Below are 17704 nucleotides of genomic sequence, written 5' to 3' on the forward strand. Positions count from 1 at the left end.
TGGATGCCTACTGAGATATTGAGGGGTGACATGACATGGTATTGAGATTTGTTTTAAATCCTCCAGCAAAACTACAAGGAAGTGGGGGAAGGTGACAAAAGCAGCGTGTCCATTGTTGACAGTGTTGAAACTGGTTGACGGGAACAAGTGGATTCCCTCTGTTGTCCTCCCCACTTTGGGGAATGTTTGAAAAGTCCACATGGCAAAAAGTGTTAATACTCAGAGGTCTGTGCGTATGTCCCTGATGGCCTTAGCAGCAAGCAGATGGTGACTGTGGCATTTAAAAACCAGCCCTATGGGTTTATTCCAAGCTGCTTCTCCTTACAGAGATGTGTGTACCCCTGGGAGCCCTTCCTGGCAGGGGTGCCAGGAGGTCAGGTCCCAGATGCAGGGTAGGGTGACTGGTGTCCACTCTGCAGTCATGGCCTCTGCACTCTGTGGAGAGCAGGAGGGGTACAGCCCAGCGACTCAGATGGCCAGTCGCTTCTGCTGCTAGGAAGGGAATGTGACAGGAGACACAGCATTCAGAATAGAGATGTTGGCATCTGTGAAAGATTCATACCTTTTCTTGTCCTTTTCTTCAGAGGAAGTGGCTTTTAGAAAAAAGAGGCTGTGCATTAAATTTATCCCACGGGATTCAACTGAAGCTGCAATTTGTGACATTCGGATCATGGGGCGGACCAAGCAGGCCCCTCCTCAGTACACGTTTATTGGGTAAGTCTTAGTAACACAGATGTCATCTCTTCTCTCTGCTGAGAGAGCTCAGGTCACTCCTGGGGATGAAGTCCTTAGACTGGGTGACCTACAAGGCTCTTGGCCACCTGCCTCTCATCGCTGCCCTTCTGCTATGGTGTTGCCAGTCCAGACACGGAGTTCTTGACCTCTCCATGCCTTTGTTCATGCTGCTTGCTCCACCTAACAATCTTTCCTTCCTTTGTCCTTCTGTGTGTTCATCCTTAGGCTCCTCGGGGGCCTTTCCACATACCCAAAGGCCCAGACGTTCTCTCCTTTTTGACCACTCAGCCTCAACTCTCTGTATTGTTTGTTCACCCCACTAGAATTTGAGGAGCACCCATTTGTACCTCTGGGCCAGAGACTCAGAATATGGTGGTGAATGAGCAAGCAAAGACTGGCTCTTGTGGAGTTGGATTCTAACAGGGGAGACAAGCAACAAACAAGAAACAAATGAGTGAGACCATTTCAGTCAGTGGCAAAAATGAAACAGCAATGAATGGAGGCTACTTCAGCGAGGGTGTCAGTGGGGGCAGGTGACATGTGGCAGAGATACAAATGTCAAGAAGAAACCAGCCATGTAGAGATTTGAAGGGAGAACCTTCTAAGCTCAGGAGAAGAGCAAGTGTAAAGGTGGGATTGAGTGTGGTGTGTTCAGGAGCAGAAAGAAACTCAGTGTGGCTGACATGGGTGATCAAGGATGAGTTGGGCTTTGGAGTGAGCAGTTAGCAGGACCTCATACAACATGGCGGCAGTTTGGATTTTATTCCAAGCACGCTGGAGAGCCACTGGAGGGTCTGAGTCAGGAAGAAACATGAATATCACATGACTAGATGATAATTCCTTGTGCATTTCATTGGTCTGATATTCATCTTCCATAAGTAGAGGACAGCTGAGGGCTAGGCCCACTGTGTCTTGTTCACAGAGGCCCAACTCTGTAGCTGTCTTATAAATACGAAGTACAGGGAATGTCAGGATTTCACTCTGGACTCTTGCTTGTAAGTGGCAGGAAACCCAACCCAGGCTGGCTCAAGCAAAAGGAAGAATTTGTTGGGTGGCATAACAGCAGAGTTCAGGGGCAAGATGGCTTCAGGTGTGGCTCAAAGTAAGTGCTCAGGAGACATCACTAGGTTCTAGTTTCCCCGTTTACCTCCTTGCTCTGATTCTATGTGATGGATCCCATTCTTCCACATGTTCTCCCCTAGTGGACTAATGGTGGTGAAATTGCTCCACCTACTTTTCCTCCAAGTTCAATTTCTGAGGCAAAGAGCAAGTCTGTGTTCTTCATAATTCAAACAGGTTCTAGAATTCAGTCTCACTGTTCTTGATTGATCTCACTGGGGTCCTGTGGACCCTGAACGCATCACTGCTCCTTGGAAAGGTGTCATTGTCTGAGAAACCAGGCCTGAGCTGGAAATAGGATTGGCTCCATGGCTCCATTGGAACCAAGGGGCTAAGACTGAGGCACTGATTGCCCCCCAAATATGGAAGGAAGGCAGAGAGTCAGAAAGAGAGCTAAATGGATGCTGGATATCCAGAAGATAAAAGATATTCATTATATTCAGTCAACTGAAATTCAGATCTCTCAAGCTCATGAATCCCCTAGATGATTTTCAGCATCCCTCTCTCTCTGGCCAGCCCTGCAGATATCCTGCTCCTCCTCATGGGTCTCCATGGGTGTGTTCTCCTGCTTGGCTTTTGCAATGGCCTCTGGATCTGGGTTATGCTGTTTTGTTTCTTGTTCACCTGATCCCAGGTCTTCACTCTACAAACTGAGCCTTTCTCCTTGGGTCTCTCCCCGTGGGTGATGGCCCAGAGGTGTGTTTGCATGAAGCATCTGGGGAGCAGGTGTCACATAAACAGATGATTTGCATCCTGGTGCTTGATAGTTTGTTTAGACTCTTTGGCTGTGAAATCTGAATGTCTCAGGATTCTGGGATCATCCCCTTCCTACACACTCCAAAGTCTTGCAACATGGTTTAAACTAATTATATAAACAGGATTACAGGAAGAGGAAATAGTTAAGAGAATGACTGTACTTCAGGTACCTAGAAGCAGCCATTTACATAGAAATAGTAGAAACCAACAATTTAATAATGAATTTTTAAAGTCTAATTTCAGTTACTATATGTATTTTTAATTACAAGCTATCGTGCTTTAAGACACTCCATTTTTAACAATTTAAACAATTCTGAAGAATAGATGGTTACCACATATGTCTTGATAGTCAAAACTAGAATCTTTTTTTTTTTTATATATCTTTTGAAAAGATTGCTAAGTAAAGCACATTTTGCATCATCTTAGGGCAAAAATTCCTTTCCAGAAGAAGACGATTCCAGTGTTATTTTTAAGGAAGGAAAAAAGAACAGTCTCCAGAACTCTGAGTCACCTTTTTCTTAAGAATGAGCACATATAGGGACACCTTGGTGGCTCAGTGGTTGAGCATCTGTCTTTGGCTCAGGTTGTGATCCCAGGGTCCTGGAATCGAGTCTAGCATCAGGCTCCCTGCATGGAGTCTGCTTCTCCCTCTGCCTGTGTCTCTGCCTCTCTCTGTGTGTGTCTCATGAAAAAAATAAATTTTTTTTTTTTTTAATGAGCACATACATTACTCTGCAAGAGTTCAGGGTTGTCCACTGGAAGAGCCAAATCTGAGTCTGAGAGCAGCCTCTCCCAGGTTGAGACCCTGTGGCCATGCTGAGGTGTGATGGAACAGAGAGTGAGGGGTATCAGCCCTCTGATGAGACATGATCATGGTTTAGGATAGTTCCTGAGAAGCTACCAAAAGTCTCCACTGAATAAATATGTCTTCATCATTTGATGAGATGCAGTTCTATGGGGCAGTTGAGACATTTCAAGTTGGATGTGGCTAAAATAATCCCATTCCAGTTCCTAAGACCAAACCTGTCTCATAAACACTCCTAATAGGGTGAGGTAAGTGTGCACATCAGGGAACAGGAGACCTGATGTGGCATCTGTTAAGCCCTTTTGTGACCACTCTTGGTTGTAGTGGCCTGTGGGGCACATGCCTCAGGCTTTGTGGTTCAAAGAGGTCTCCTCAGCTGCCCCCAAGAATGAAGCCAACTGCAGGTGACATCCAGGCAGTAGGAGCTTTATCCAGAAGTTGGGACATGTCCTTGAGCAGGGTGCAGCTAATTCCCCTAACAGGTAAAAACAAAACAAAACAAAACAAAACAAAAACAAAAACAGGCACATGGGGGTGCCTGGAGGGCTCAGTCGGTTAAGCATCTGCCTTCTGCTCAGGTCATGATCCTGGGGTCCTTGGATCAGCCCTGAGTTGGGCTCCCTGCTCAGCAGGGAGCCTTCTTCTCTTTCTCCCCCTGCCCCTTCCCTTCCCCACTCATGGGCTCTCATTCTATCTCTCTCTCTCTCTCTCTTCTGTCTCTCTCTCAAATCAATAAAATCTTAAAAAACAAAAACAAAAACAATACAGACACATGCATCCATTCACCCATTGTTTCCCCACCTGTCTCACCCTAACCATATAAAGTACTTGAAGTGGATTACTACATAATTACCCATAATGAAGTGGCAAAATAAAAAGAATTTTGAAGACTGAGTACCAAGGAAAATGTCCATAGTATACAGGAAGGCAGGCTCCAGGGTAGGTAAAGTGGCATATCAGAGAGCCTGCCTTGTTGGGGCAGCTGACTTCCCTTCAGGCTCTGAACCCTGATACCCAGAGCACCAAGGGAGGTGATGTAACTGATCTTGGTGGGCAAGAGTCGACTCCTTGGTGTTTGAGGCTCTGATTCTTTTGAATGAGTTGGTTTGCTTTATTGCTCAGGTAAATGCTTTGTTTTGAACCGCACCATGAATATTTCTCTTTTCTCCTATAGGGAACTGAACAGCATGGGGATCTGGTATCGAATGGGCAAAGTACCAAGGAATCATGACTCATCTCAACCCACAACACCTTCCCAGTCATCAGCTGCTTCCACCCCAGCCCCCAACCTCCCCAGGTGAGGCCTCGTCAGTGGTGTCTTGTGCTGCTATGCATGTCACAGTGATGTGGTCTTGAGTCTCACTGCAGAACATTTTAAAACACCCTCACCTCCTATCTACTGTAAACTGCAGAAGCAATACACCACTAGAGGAGATTTTTTAAAAATCCAATTAGAAATATTTGCATTACATGAATGTGAAGGCCATTCTGTATTCTGTCTTGTACATATTCTGCAGGCTCCAAAGACAGCAGAATATGCAACTTTAAATTGGCTTGCAATTTATTCTAAAGAGTTCATAGCTGCACACAAACACATGATTTGTAACCATGTGGTTGGGAACTCTGGCCATAAGAAGGTAGAGTTCCTTCTCTGCCTTGGTCAATAGCTCATTGGAGGGCTGGTAAGTAATTTTGTTCATTTTCATATCGTTTTTTTTTTTTCCCAGGGAGCCACAGACCAAGAAATGGGTAGTTTGGGTTTGAGAGAATTGTGAGAAGGTTTTCAGGAGATGTTGGTTTCAGTAATTCCACAAAGAAATTTGGGTGAGCAAACTGGTCACTCTGCATCTGATTTCAGTTTTAATAGAGGTAGTAATGGTCTCTGCAAAAAAGCAGGTGATAAAAAGAATCTTTTCAAATTAAAAAAACCTCTTACCTCTCAGTACTTATCATGGTGAGCATTTCATAATGTCGGGAATTGTTGATTTCTTATGTTGTGCACCTGAAACTAATACAACATTATATGTCAACTATAGTTCAATAATAAAAAATATCCACTGCCTTACTAGTACTGAATTATTTGAGGGCAAGAAACAAACAACAATGAGGGATTAAATTTGAAAAATGGATTACAAAAGTAAATAAAACAAGAATTGGTAAGGCAGTGCTGTTTGAGGGCTGATATCACATACATGAGAATGAGTCTGAAAGCTTCCACATGGATAAAGAAAGATGAACAATGTCTGTCAGGAATAGACTGTGGAGCTCCTCCCGGGCACCAGGAAGTGTAGAGGAGAGGGTGGGGAAGCCACAGATTCTCTTCGGGCTGCTCCTCTAATTGAGGGTATGCCCCCACCTTAGAAGAGTGCCACTGTCGTGAGCCAGCAACTCAGAGGACTCTGTCCTCTGGGACAAACCCCATAAAGACAGTCTGGTCTTTCTCGTGACAGTTTCCACCAACCCAGAATGATACTTCAACTTGACTACCCTGAGTCTCCTGAAACTTGACAAGTAGTTGTTAGTCTCACTTTGGTAGGAAGAGCCACTGAGCTCCCCAGAGTCAGACTGAGCAGTGGAGTGTCTCCAGTTTCAGAGTACAAGGCTTGCCACTGCTCAACTCAGCATTTTCATGTTCCTTTCTCAATACCCAGGGCACCAGCACAGCTGCTGTCACTGTTAGCTGTGCTAGGGGTCAGCTCAGGCCTGTCACCTGTGCTTGGGCCAGCTCAAACCATAGCCCCAGAGTGGTCACAGCTGCTTCCCATTGACATCACATAGCCTGGAAGGGCCTAGATGTGGGCCCCACCTCCAGGCAGGTTATAACTTTGTGTTGGATAAAGAGCACTGATTCTCCCTGTTAAAGCAGGAAGAGCAACTTCCTCAGAAGCTTGCCAGTCAGCCAGAGGGCCCTAGAACGCAGGCCACAGGGAGCTGGGCAGAATGGAAGGTAGTGTGTCAGAACAAGGGGTTTATAAGGTTTATATATTTTATGCAAAACTTGTACAGTTTGTGGTTTACAATGGCTCCAAGGGAATTGGATCAGTTTTGCTTTACTTGCCAAATGAAACACATGTTAAAATTGTCCATATAAAATGTATTCCCACGTGACTGAGTTAAGTCCAACAGTATGCAGTAGGATCATCAAATGTCACACTAATGCTTCCCAGTAAACACCACTTGTCTGCCCCAAGCTCTCCTCTCCCATTACTGGGCAATAATTTCCAGGTGGCATGCACATCTCTGTGAGCCCTCCTAATGCCTTGGGGGAGGTTTGACGTCTTTGCTTTTTGTATTGTTTTCCTACTCAGTACCTTTGACTTTTAAAAATGAAGTGCTGATGTTTCACTCAATTTACACTGAAGGTTTATGAAATGATGAGCATCTTCTTTCTTGAAGCTTGAGGTCTGCCTTCTTTCCAGCAGAGGAATCGGAGCGCTTTCTCTCTGGTGGTGAGCTGCTTGTTATCCTGTGTGGGGGTCTGCAGTGGGCCCATAGGGTATAGGCTTCCAAATCCAGCCCCCAAGACCTCTTCTCTCCCCCATTCCTAAGTTTCAGATTTTAAGCTCAACTGGTTGTCTCTTCTGCCCTTCCTTTTTCATGTTTCTGTGCCTTTGCTCATGTGGACACCTGTGGAACAGTGTGTCAAATCACCTGCCTTAGATGTCAGCTCAAATGCCTCCTCTTCCAGGAAGCCTTCCCTGAACACCTTGGGGCTGGGTTTTCCTCTCTGAATGCTTCTTCCCAGCCATCATGCCTTCACCTTGGGTTTTGGTCACATCTTGAACTCCTTGAGGTCAGGAACCGTGTCCAGTTCCTGTTACCTCCTGAGCGCTCCATCCAGATCCAGGCATGCATTCAGTCTTGCAGCAAATGCTTCTCCAACAGCCTAGGACCCTCTGCTGCAGCCTCCCTGCCCCTGATGACTCATGAATCCCTAAGCACTCCTTGGGTCCTTCTCTGATTAGAGCATAAGCATTAGAAATACTTCCAAGTGTGGTCTTTTGTGTGGATGCAAGGATCCGGTGGCAAAGCAGGGGTTGGAGAGAGAGTATGGTGATGCAGTGCCCTCTACTGACCAGATTTGGAGGTGGCCAGGAGGACTGGCCTGCTTGTTCCGAGCAAGGGACTACAGGCCCCTTTCCCAGCATATCCCTCTGCAGATTGCAAGGGACCAACAGAAGGGCCAGCAGCAGACCTTGTTGCCTGCTTGAACTCAAGCTTTTGTCTCAAAAGTTAAAAACGTGTTCTGCCTCCATTTCTCATGTTGTCACTCATATTTCAAAGAATTCCATGCCATTTTTTGGAGAGCTGTTATCCCCAGCTTATTTCAGGCAAAAGGCTCAGTAGGTGGACTTTTTCAGAGTAGATAAGTCCTAGCAGAACTGCCCTCTCCTTTCAGAGGCAAGTGTCGGCCCTGGGAACAAGTGCTTTCTGCCTGTTTCCTTCCTCTCTTGCTGCAGAGAATGCCAGCTCTGGGGTTGTCCTTTCAGAATGGCCGGGCCCCTAGAGGGGTGAGGGAGCCCCTTTGGCTGTATCCAGGGAATCAAGCGAAATGTTTGATAAAGTTCGTGGCAAAAGGCAGGATGACCCATCTCGGCAGAGCTCTTCCTCATTCAATGATTCTTCACCTCACCTGCATACATCTCTGCACAACTTTCCTGACCACTTCCCAGTGAGAAGGGCATGCCACCTTTCTCCCTGGGTATCAGTGCTGCTCCACCCTCTACCTGTCTGCTTCATGCACCCTGATCAGCAAGGACTGGCCTTGGGGCTGAGGCATGGTCCCATCTCCCCATCTGTCTGACGAGCTGGCCTCAACTTGCAAGTCAGCCTGTTACATACAAGTGGTCAGTTGGTCGGCAGATCCAGGCTTTTCTGCTTCTCTTCCATGCTGCTGCCTTGGGGCAGAGTGTAGGTACAAGAAACATCTTCCCACTTCAACCAGAGCAGCCCCTGCTCCTCTCACACACCAGCTCTTAAAGGTGCTTCTGCTGCTGCTAGTTCCAAGGTTTGGAAAATATCTGGGAGGAAGGTGGATTCACAATTGATAGAGCACCGGTTGCCCCGGAGTATGGATAAATGAATGACTTCATGTCATCCCAGGAGGGGGCCCCTAGTGGACTGCTGCCCCCTGGCTTGCTGAACAGTGGAACCAGTGCCTTGATAAAGACATCAGAGGTACACTTATCAAATTTGCAGATGACACAGAGCCATTAGGGAGAGCTGATGTGCTGAATGACAGAATCAATACCCTGCATCTCCTCTACAGCTAGAACATCCTACTGGAACCAGGAGATGAAAGGTGATGGGTGGAAACAGACAGCACATCCCACCCCCCACCCCAGGTTAAAAAAAAAAATCAATTGCACAAGAACCGCAATGAGGAGACCTGCTAAGGCGGTGATTTGTGTGCAGTGACCAGGCTCGGCATGAACTGGGGTTGCGTGGAACTCAGCCCAGTTTGCCCAGCATGTCCAGGAGGTAGTGTCCCACACCTGTCAGGTTCATTGGGAGGGTCACGTCCACTGCCATGCACCACCTTGTAAAAGTTACCCAAATTAAGTACTGAATTTGGGTACGAGGAATTGCTGTTTTGACCTGAGGAGAGATAGGGCAGCTGGCTTCAGGTGTTTATATAGTCAAGCTGTAGAAGAGAAAGAAGTGTTTCCAGGTGGGGATGGGTCATTAGGCAGCCCCAGAAGACAAAAATTAGATCAAATGGACGGAAGTTTTAAGATGCTAGATTTAGGCTTAACATGTTCCAAAAATTAAGAAAGAATTCCCCAAAGGCAAAAATCCCATGGCACTGAAGAAGCACACTCCAGAGGTTGTGTGCTCCCAACCTCCGGCAGCTTTCAAACAGTTGGATTTTTAGACCTGCAGGGGTTCTTTATAAGCCTTATTTAGGTTTGTCTTGTCCCCACCCTCAAAAATTCAGACTCCTGGGGTGCCTGGGTGGCTCAGTGGCTTAAATGTCTGAAACTTGACCTCAACTCAGGTCTTGATGTCAGGGTCATGGGTTCAAGCGCTACATGGGGCTCCACGCTGGGTGTGGAGCCTACTTGAGGAAAAAAAAAATTCAGACTCCGCAGACTTGCATGGTAGGTCCTGCAGACATCTTGCCAAGGGTGACTCTGAGAAGCTCCAGCCGGTGAGGAGGGTGCAGAGTTGGTGGGTGCTTGTCACCAGGGTCTGTGTGTGCAGCTTTCAGCACTTCCTCATCATCTGACTTGTGGCCACTGTCCCCTTCTGCTCATCAATGCTTGGTGTCTGGGAAGAGGCTCAGAGAGCTGCAGAGGGCAGTGTGGCCCCCTCCCTGGGGTGGGGTGCACAGAGGGCCCCCGGCTGTGCTGACCCCGTGTCTTGCATGTATTTTGCCCCTTTCAGAGTCCATGCAAAATAGGTAGTCTGGACTCCAGAGTTCTGGCATTTCTACCTTATGTGGACCCAGGGCTTGGGCTGTCCTAGAAAAGATGGGAGTGTGTGGTTCTAGTAGCTCCACTAGTAGCTCAGGCCTGCACGTTGGCATGAGTCTTGCACTCTGCACTTCTGAAGGAGAAGGTGCCACCTCAGGCTACGGGTATGTCCTATGATCCTGCTGGGGACATTGTCCCTCCCCCAGGAGAAAGTGCCCCACCCCATCCTCCCCTAAGTTGCATAGCACTCACCACTTTGCCAGCTCTTGAGTCCTGCCCCACAGCCTCCACCTGAGAAGTGCAGCCTCAGGGGAGCCTCTCCCAGGTACCAGGCGGGGCTGAGCCTCCCTTACAAGACACATGGCGCTGCCCTGAGTTGTTCCGGTAATCTTCTGGTGATTTGTCAGCTCCCAGTGAGTTGTCAGTCACAGGTTCCAAAGTATGTTTCTTAGTGACAGACATAATTGTTCTTAACTTTTTGCGTGGATGTTATCAATCTGTGACAGATACTCTGGGAAATGGGGCATTTTGATTGCAGAAGATCTGTCACATGCATTTAGTCTTTCTCTCAGGGACACCAGGATTCAGTCACAACTTTTGCATGTCGATGTCAGGTTTTGAGAACATAGATCCTTGCTGACCTCAAAAACCGTTCCGTCACTCCAATCCTGGGGCTGTCATCTGAAAGGTTAATGGCTCTTCCTAAAGGAGAGAGACAATCACACTGCGAGGATCTGGAATTCAGGCTGTGCATGCCCAGGCTCGCCACCCCCCCCCCCCACCCCTATCACAGCCATTGTCATCAGAAACCCATGAGCCGCTGTACTATGTGTCCCTGCCAGCCTCCCTGACCCCACCTTCCTGGGGACGTGGGATCAACTCCGCCACTTGATCAACCCACAGAATAAGCCAGCAACTGGGAGGGAGCCTCCGAGCACTGACTGGCATCCTGTTGGCTAAGCCCCTGTCAGCGTTCAGTGAAAAGATGGGCTTTGTGCTGCAGAGGACATGTGTCACCTGCCCTGTTGTTGCAGGACTTGAATCGGAGGCCCGGGATGGCACCCACCAGGGAGGCCAGGTTTTCCCTGTTGAGGAGAGGTGGAAAGCTTGGCACTGGAGACCTTGCTGGTCTGGAGGCTCGGCCGGTTTTCCTGTCTTACAGGTTTCATGGAGGAGGAGAAGCCTTAGCCTAGGGGAGTGAAGGGGATTCCAGAGTTGAAAGCTCTTCTCTTTAAAGTTCCTCATTTATGAGAAGGATTGTCCTGCAACAAGGTGAGATTAGAAGCCAAGAGCCGATTCCAGGGATTTCATTTCCTCCCCCATAGTAGTAAACACTGTGTGACCTGGATTCCGTGCTCACTCCCATATGAATGAGAGACAGTTTTGGGGTATGGGAGCTCCAGGGGAACCCTCTGCTGTGGCCCACTGACAGAGGGCTTGGGGCTGGCTCTTCCTGCAAGGGCCTTCAGACCCTTGCCCCTCCACACGACATGCCCAGGCCCAACTGTGGGTCTGGCTTCCCTTGGGATCATTAGACTTTCTTTTCCTTCACACGAAAACCACACATATTGTTTATTTAGCTTTGAAGATGGGATACACATTTTCATATCCTTCCTTGCTGTGTCACCCCTTTGAAGATGAAGACTTAATGCAGATGTTTTTCACACAGCCCAAGCACCAACACTGTACACTTGAGTTCCCTTCTCTTTTCCATTGGCACTTTCAATCCAGTGCATTCACAAGTGCCAGCAGCCAGGGGTGTCTCTGAGAAGGGCTGTCCATGGGGTCAGACCTGAACACTGATTTAAGTCAAAGTTAGACTTGAGGTTGAACTTCCTGGGGCTGAGGCTTTATTTCAGTAGCTCACCTTTACATTCTTTGCCAAGAACATTAAAGCCCTAGGTTGACTGCTGTCCTGTTGGGGTTTCCATATTTGCACATGTTCTTTTTTCTTTCTGGAACCTTTGCTGGCTTCCTATTATCTGACTTACCTCCCACATCATCTTGCATTAATCAGATGATTCTCCTCTTGACTCCTGAGGACAGGATCCATCTCTGCTGTGGCCATTGCTATGTATCTCGGCCCGTGCCTGCCCCTGTCCTCCAGGAAGGGGCAGACCAGACTCCAGAAATCAGAGTTTTGGTCCTATCCACCTTCCGGCCTGGGGTAGCCTTCAACCCTTCTAGAAAGCCCGGCCTAGGCTGTTTTCTCCCTTCCCCTCCTCCGGCTGCTCCCATCAGACAATTTGGCATTTCACATTTTCCTGTCATTGTTACATGTATTTATGTTTGGTCTTATGAATAGGTTTGCTGGCTTATTGATGACAGGGATTCTCCTTTTCCTTTCTGTCCTTTAAAGTTTCAGAAAAAGGCTAGTCACACAGAAATACAGATGATAACATCGTGCTCCCGTGTATGGAAACTTAGTATGAAACTTACTTTCAACTGTGTCCTCTCTCTTAATTCTGCAATTAAGGCTTAACATGTTCCAAAAATTTGCAAGTTTCAGTGGAGTGACCTTTGAACACCGGGTGCCTGGCACATGGGAAGTACTTGGAATATCTGTTGAATATATAAAGTGAACTGCTTTAGAGACAAAGAACCAGATATTCATATACTTCTCAATCCCTCTGTCCATCTATTCTGCCAGAAAGATAGCCAGCCAGTAGAGACTTACATTATACCTGCTAAGTGTCCAGCACTTTCCAGTGATTTACAAATAAGAGCTCATTTAATCCTCATAATAGCTCTGTAAGTAGGCCACTATCATCACATCCACTTTAAAATGAGGAAACTAAAAAAAAAAAAAAAAAAAAAAAAAAAAAAAATGAGGAAACTGAGACCAAGGAGGTTAAATCCTTTCCCAAGGTTACACAGCTACTGAGTGAGGATTTGAACCCCCCCACGGCTGCCTGTGGCTTACAGACTGGGCCCTGATGCTCCCGGCCACAGGGTCCCTAGCTGTGAAGCAGCCACCCAGGTGTCCCAGCTGTCTTCACACTCAGCCTCTCCAGGCTCCTGAGCAGCAGCTGGGAGCCAAGGACTTCCCGGCGTGTGCAGGTGTGGGTGGAGGAGCCCATAGTCTTCTCTAGCCTCCTCTGGTTGGAAGCTGCCCATGCTGTCTGCATTGACACCCTTTTAGGAGACGTGTGAACGCTGGCCAGGGCCCAGCCCACCAGGGCAATAGAGAGTGGCTGAGGAGAACTTGTGGAGGCCATACACGACAGGGTCCTGGTGGCACAGCTCCCTCGAATGGTTTCAGAGCCCTCGATGAAGCAGGGTTACAAGCAGTTTGATCCTGGCGATCATGGGAGCGGTGTGAAGGAGACCTCCTGGGGAGGATTCTCAGAATATCTTTAAAATGCTTGTGTCACAGAGCTGTGACTGCGTTTGCAACAGGATCCCACCTCGCTTGTGGTGTCAGAATAATTTTGAAGGGAAAATTTCATTAGAATGCAGTTTGGTGTTGTTGGATATGAATGATGAGTTTAGGCTGAGCAATACACTTTTTGATATTAATTTTTAATATGGCTTCTTGGGAAGTCAGAGCTTCTATTTAATGAAGAATTGACTACTAGTCAATACAGCTTCCACCTCAGAGCTGGCCTTCCTGGCTTTCACTTTTACACATCAGGTTTTGATGAGGTATTTGCTCGTAAACGTGGTATCTTTGTAATTTCTGTGACTCTGTGAGTGTCTTATTTTTCTCAGTGGTTATGACGGTGATGTGTGCTTTTGTTGTTGTCCTGGAAGCAGGGTTGTAAATGTGAAATGATCTCCCGTGCCTGGTCCGCGAGCACGCGCGGGCTCTTTATACAGGTTTAAGCTCCGGGGTTTGGAGAAAGGCCTTTTTTCAGTATTATGAAAATAGTTTTCCATGTGTCAGAACAGATTTATCAGTTCACTTTAGGGTCGGTTTTGTGAACCAGGCCATTTAGAGGAGGATATTTTACCTTTTATCAGAGTGGAAGCTGACAGTCTATTTGCAGGTAGCTCCGTGGAATATTTCACCTGGATCTCTCAGTGTAAATCTAGCCACTGAACAAAGTAAAAATAGGTGTTAAGTGAAATTTCCCATTTTACCCACCCACTCCCATCCCAGTGCTATTCTATTTCAAGGCAGGGTTTCAATTATTAATTTGGATATTTAATAAAAATCCTTTGCTTGCAGTAACTTTTAAAAGGCCCCTAGAATTTTATTTGGGTTGGGTTTTTGCCTGTGGGTAGGGTAACATTCAACTTGAATATCTTTCTTGAGCAGATGTTTTGTTTCCAGTTGAATAATAATGTTAATAATTATTAGAATAAATAAAATTATTATCATCATTTCAGCTACAGTTTTTTTTTAGTGTCTTGTGCCAGGCATTGTACAAACACTTTATAGATATCGTTTTCATCTTTATAATCATGCAATGAGGTGCATAATGGGAATGAGCAAAGCCTTTAAGGAATGGGCAAGCTGCATCGGGAAGAGGTGGCGGCTGACCCAAGGGCAGAGCATCAGGACTCAGAGGAGCCAGGGCTGGAGCCTGGTTCCACCATCCATCCCTGCCTGAATTTTAGGTCTTCACCTCAGTGTCCCCTGCAGCCTCACCAGGCACCAAACGTTAGCCATAAGCCATTCCAGACCATGGTCTGCATTGCACCTCCTTATTAGTCATTGCTTTATTTTGCTAAACAAATTGTTTTCCACAGCTTCTGAGATTGAGCAAGAAGAAGAATGCGCCTTTGATTCTTTGTTAGAGTTTGTTGTTTTCTGCTCGGACTGTTCCCTGCCCACCCTGCACTCTCACGCACGTAGCCTTTTATGGATCTGAGTTTGGCAGTCTCCCTGCTCTTGAATTTTGGAAAAGCGGATATTTTAGTAGGCTGGAAGAAGATGAAAAGCTAGAAGTGCCCATATGTTCCTCGTTTTTAAAAGTAGGGTCAGTGAGGTTTAGAGACTCTTTAAATATTTCAGTTTATAAGATTAGACTAGATCAACTGGAATGGAAGTGCAGTGCCCTGGGTCCCAGACTTCGCTTTTTTCTTCATTTCTTTTATATGGGAGGTAGGTGTTTTGGCGTTGCAGGGTTCAAGTGTAATAAAACTTAAGTGTAGTGAATAAATACCATGATTTGGAGTGTTGCTGCAGCTATGAAGCTAGTCTCCTTTCTTTTTCTTTCTTTCTTTCCTTTTCTTTTTTTAAAGTAATCCATGACTTGAAAAATAACCGATTGGTTAACTGAAAACTCCAAAGCTTTAAAGTATAGTCTTTGGCATTTTTCTACAGAAGCATTTTCTTCATTCAGTTAAATCTTCACGGGTTGAGATTAAGCATCCATCCTCAATTGTCTGTTTGAGTACTTTGAAATTGTACATAATCGTGCATTTTGTTAAAACGATGCCAACCTTTGCACTCATTTTCTCTTGGATTAGGATTGGGAAATGGTGCTGGTTTGTCTCCATCCCACAATATTTGCAGAAGCTGGGAATCTGAGCAACTGCCTATCCCAACCCCAAGTTTCCAATGAGGGGCCCTTGGAGGTGACTCAATGCCATGCACGTGGAGAGAGGCAGGGCTGGGACCAGGTGTCACCTCCAGCTATGGTGCACCTAGCATCTTACACTTCCTACGGTGTGTGGGACAGACAACGTTTTGCTGCCCTTGCTTACCCCACATGAGGTCCTGGGAGACTCCCGGGACAGGGAGGGCTGTGGTCGCCAGCATACCTAAACAGGAGGGACCTGGACCTTCATTGTTTTCTGCAGCCCCGCCCTCCTCCACATAGAGTAAGTGGGAACTCTGTGTTCCCCAGCATTTCCTGTCATGTTCATTCACTCTTCATACCTCTTCGATTCTAAATTTCAGGAGTAATTTGTCACTTTAGAGGAGGGAGTCATTAATAACCATTATTTAGAACTGTCGAGCCTTCCTCTCTGTGTGTGAGTGTCTGAGTTAAGCATCCAAAAAATTGGCCTTGTTGGTGGCAAACAGGGCCTCCGTATTGACAGATCCTGGGCCGCCCCACCCCCACTGGCCTTTCTCACGTTCTAGTTATTCCAAGTCTGTCTTTAATCACCGAGAGGGTGGCGGCCGAATGGTTAAAGCACGTCCTCCTGGAATTCATTAATATTATTACCAAAGACCATGTTGTAAATTGTTGATTTTTTTTAACTGCTTGGAAAAAATTTCTCCTTAACTGTTTCATTTTCATGTGCTTTTAAAAAAGAAAAAAAGGAAGAAAAGATTTTTCTCATCAAATATTTGAAACAAAATAGTTGAGAAACCCTGACTTCATATCTCACTGGGTGTGGGCTCTGAGTGGTTGTCCTAAAAGAAACTTCAGTAGCATCTCAGTCCCCCTCAGGCCGTGGGATGGGGGCTGGGAAGAACCCCTAAACCTGCTGAAGGTGGTTGAAAGGATTGGCATTCAATGTATGTTAATGCACATTGTTATTCTTTAACATTAAAATTCCACTAAAGTAGTAATAATTACTGTTAATATCTTTCAGTGGAAACTTACAGTAAAGGAGCAATGGTAGAAACAGTATTTAAGGGAGAGCTGCCGGCGTGATAAGAATGCAAATAAGTGTTATTAGCCTAATGATTTTGCCGTCGCCATGGTTGTGCGGCAGCCAGTGTTGTGAATATGTCATCCGGCACCCGTGAATTTGGAAAGTGTGTCAAAACACAACTTCAATTAGTTTGCTCTAATTATGGCTCTGGAGAGTTTGTAACTACATCACTCCTCATTAAAAGAGATTTTCTTATATGGATTAATGTAATATACAAAGGAAAGTTTCAAAGTTCCCGACGCCGTTTGCTCCCACAGTGAGCAGCCTCGGAGCGGGGCTGATGGATTCTGGGTCTGCTGCCGCAGGCCTGAAGGAGGCAGGGGGCCAAGTGGGGGACGCGAGGGGCTGAGGCCAAAGGGGGCCGTGCTGGCGCTGCCCAGAGCCCATCATCCCTCCATCCGGTAATCGGCCTCCTGCTAAAGCGGCCATCGCAGATGGAGTGCTGACAACTTCCACAGGAGGGTAAATGAACCCATCTCAAGCCTTTAACAGAAAACTGCTAATCCGAACTTATGGGGATGTCCCTCATCCAAAGCACCTGTGGAGTCTGGAAGCAGAAAGAGCTCAGGACCTACCATGGCCGCGTGCAATGTGGGAAGCCAGCTTTTGGTCCTGTCCTAGGGGCCTTGGGAGAGATTTCATGAAAAAAACTTATTTTGGGTCCTGCAGGATCACATGACATCTATGAAATGTCAAAAGTTTTGTCATACAGTGAAAGTGAGTACTTTAAGGGAATGCTATCTCTTGTCTAAACCGATAGATAGTTACAAATGCTGTTGCTGAGGGGCACCTGGGCAGCTCAGTTGGTTAAGCGTTCAACTCTTGATTTCAGCTGAGGTTGTGATTTCGGGATCGTGAGATGGAGCTCCGCAGTCAGGCGCCACTCTGGGTGTGGAGTCTGCTGGAGATTCTCCATCCCGCCCCTCCCACCCCTGCTCATATTCTCTCTCTCTCAAATAATAAAATCTTTTTTAAAAATGCAATTGTTGGGATCCCTGGGTGGCGCAGCGGTTTGGCGCCTGCCTTTGGCCCAGGGCGCGATCCTGGAGATCCGGGATCGAATCCCACATCGGGCTCCCGGTGCATGGAGCCTGCTTCTCCCTCTGCCTGTCTCTGCGCCTCTCTCTCTCTCTGTGACTATCATAAATAAATAAAATTTAAAAAAAAATGCAATTGTTGAGCTGTTGGCATTTTGAAAGAAGAAAAATCCACATTTTCTAATGCTGTTACTGACTTCCCTCCCCTTGAACACCAGCAGGGCTCTGCAGTGCCCACCTCTACGAGGCTCCCCTAAGGCCTCAAGTCCACTGTACCA

General features: G+C 46.7%; 1 protein-coding gene across 8 annotated transcripts in view; it reads left to right on the top strand.

Moving 5' to 3' along the window:
- MVB12B (multivesicular body subunit 12B) overlaps nucleotides 1-17704 on the top strand; it is a 186397-nt gene that overhangs the window by 70300 nt on the left and 98393 nt on the right. For all 8 annotated transcript variants that reach the window (XM_072777954.1, XM_072777949.1, XM_072777947.1 and 5 more), the window contains 2 exons: nucleotides 585-714; nucleotides 4590-4712. In XM_072777954.1, the coding sequence (XP_072634055.1) occupies nucleotides 585-714; nucleotides 4590-4712 (253 nt within the window). The remainder of the gene's footprint in view (nucleotides 1-584; nucleotides 715-4589; nucleotides 4713-17704) is intronic.

This window comes from Canis lupus, chromosome 16, assembly GCF_048164855.1.
Source record: "Canis lupus baileyi chromosome 16, mCanLup2.hap1, whole genome shotgun sequence".
NCBI classification, from domain to species: domain Eukaryota; kingdom Metazoa; phylum Chordata; class Mammalia; order Carnivora; family Canidae; genus Canis; species Canis lupus.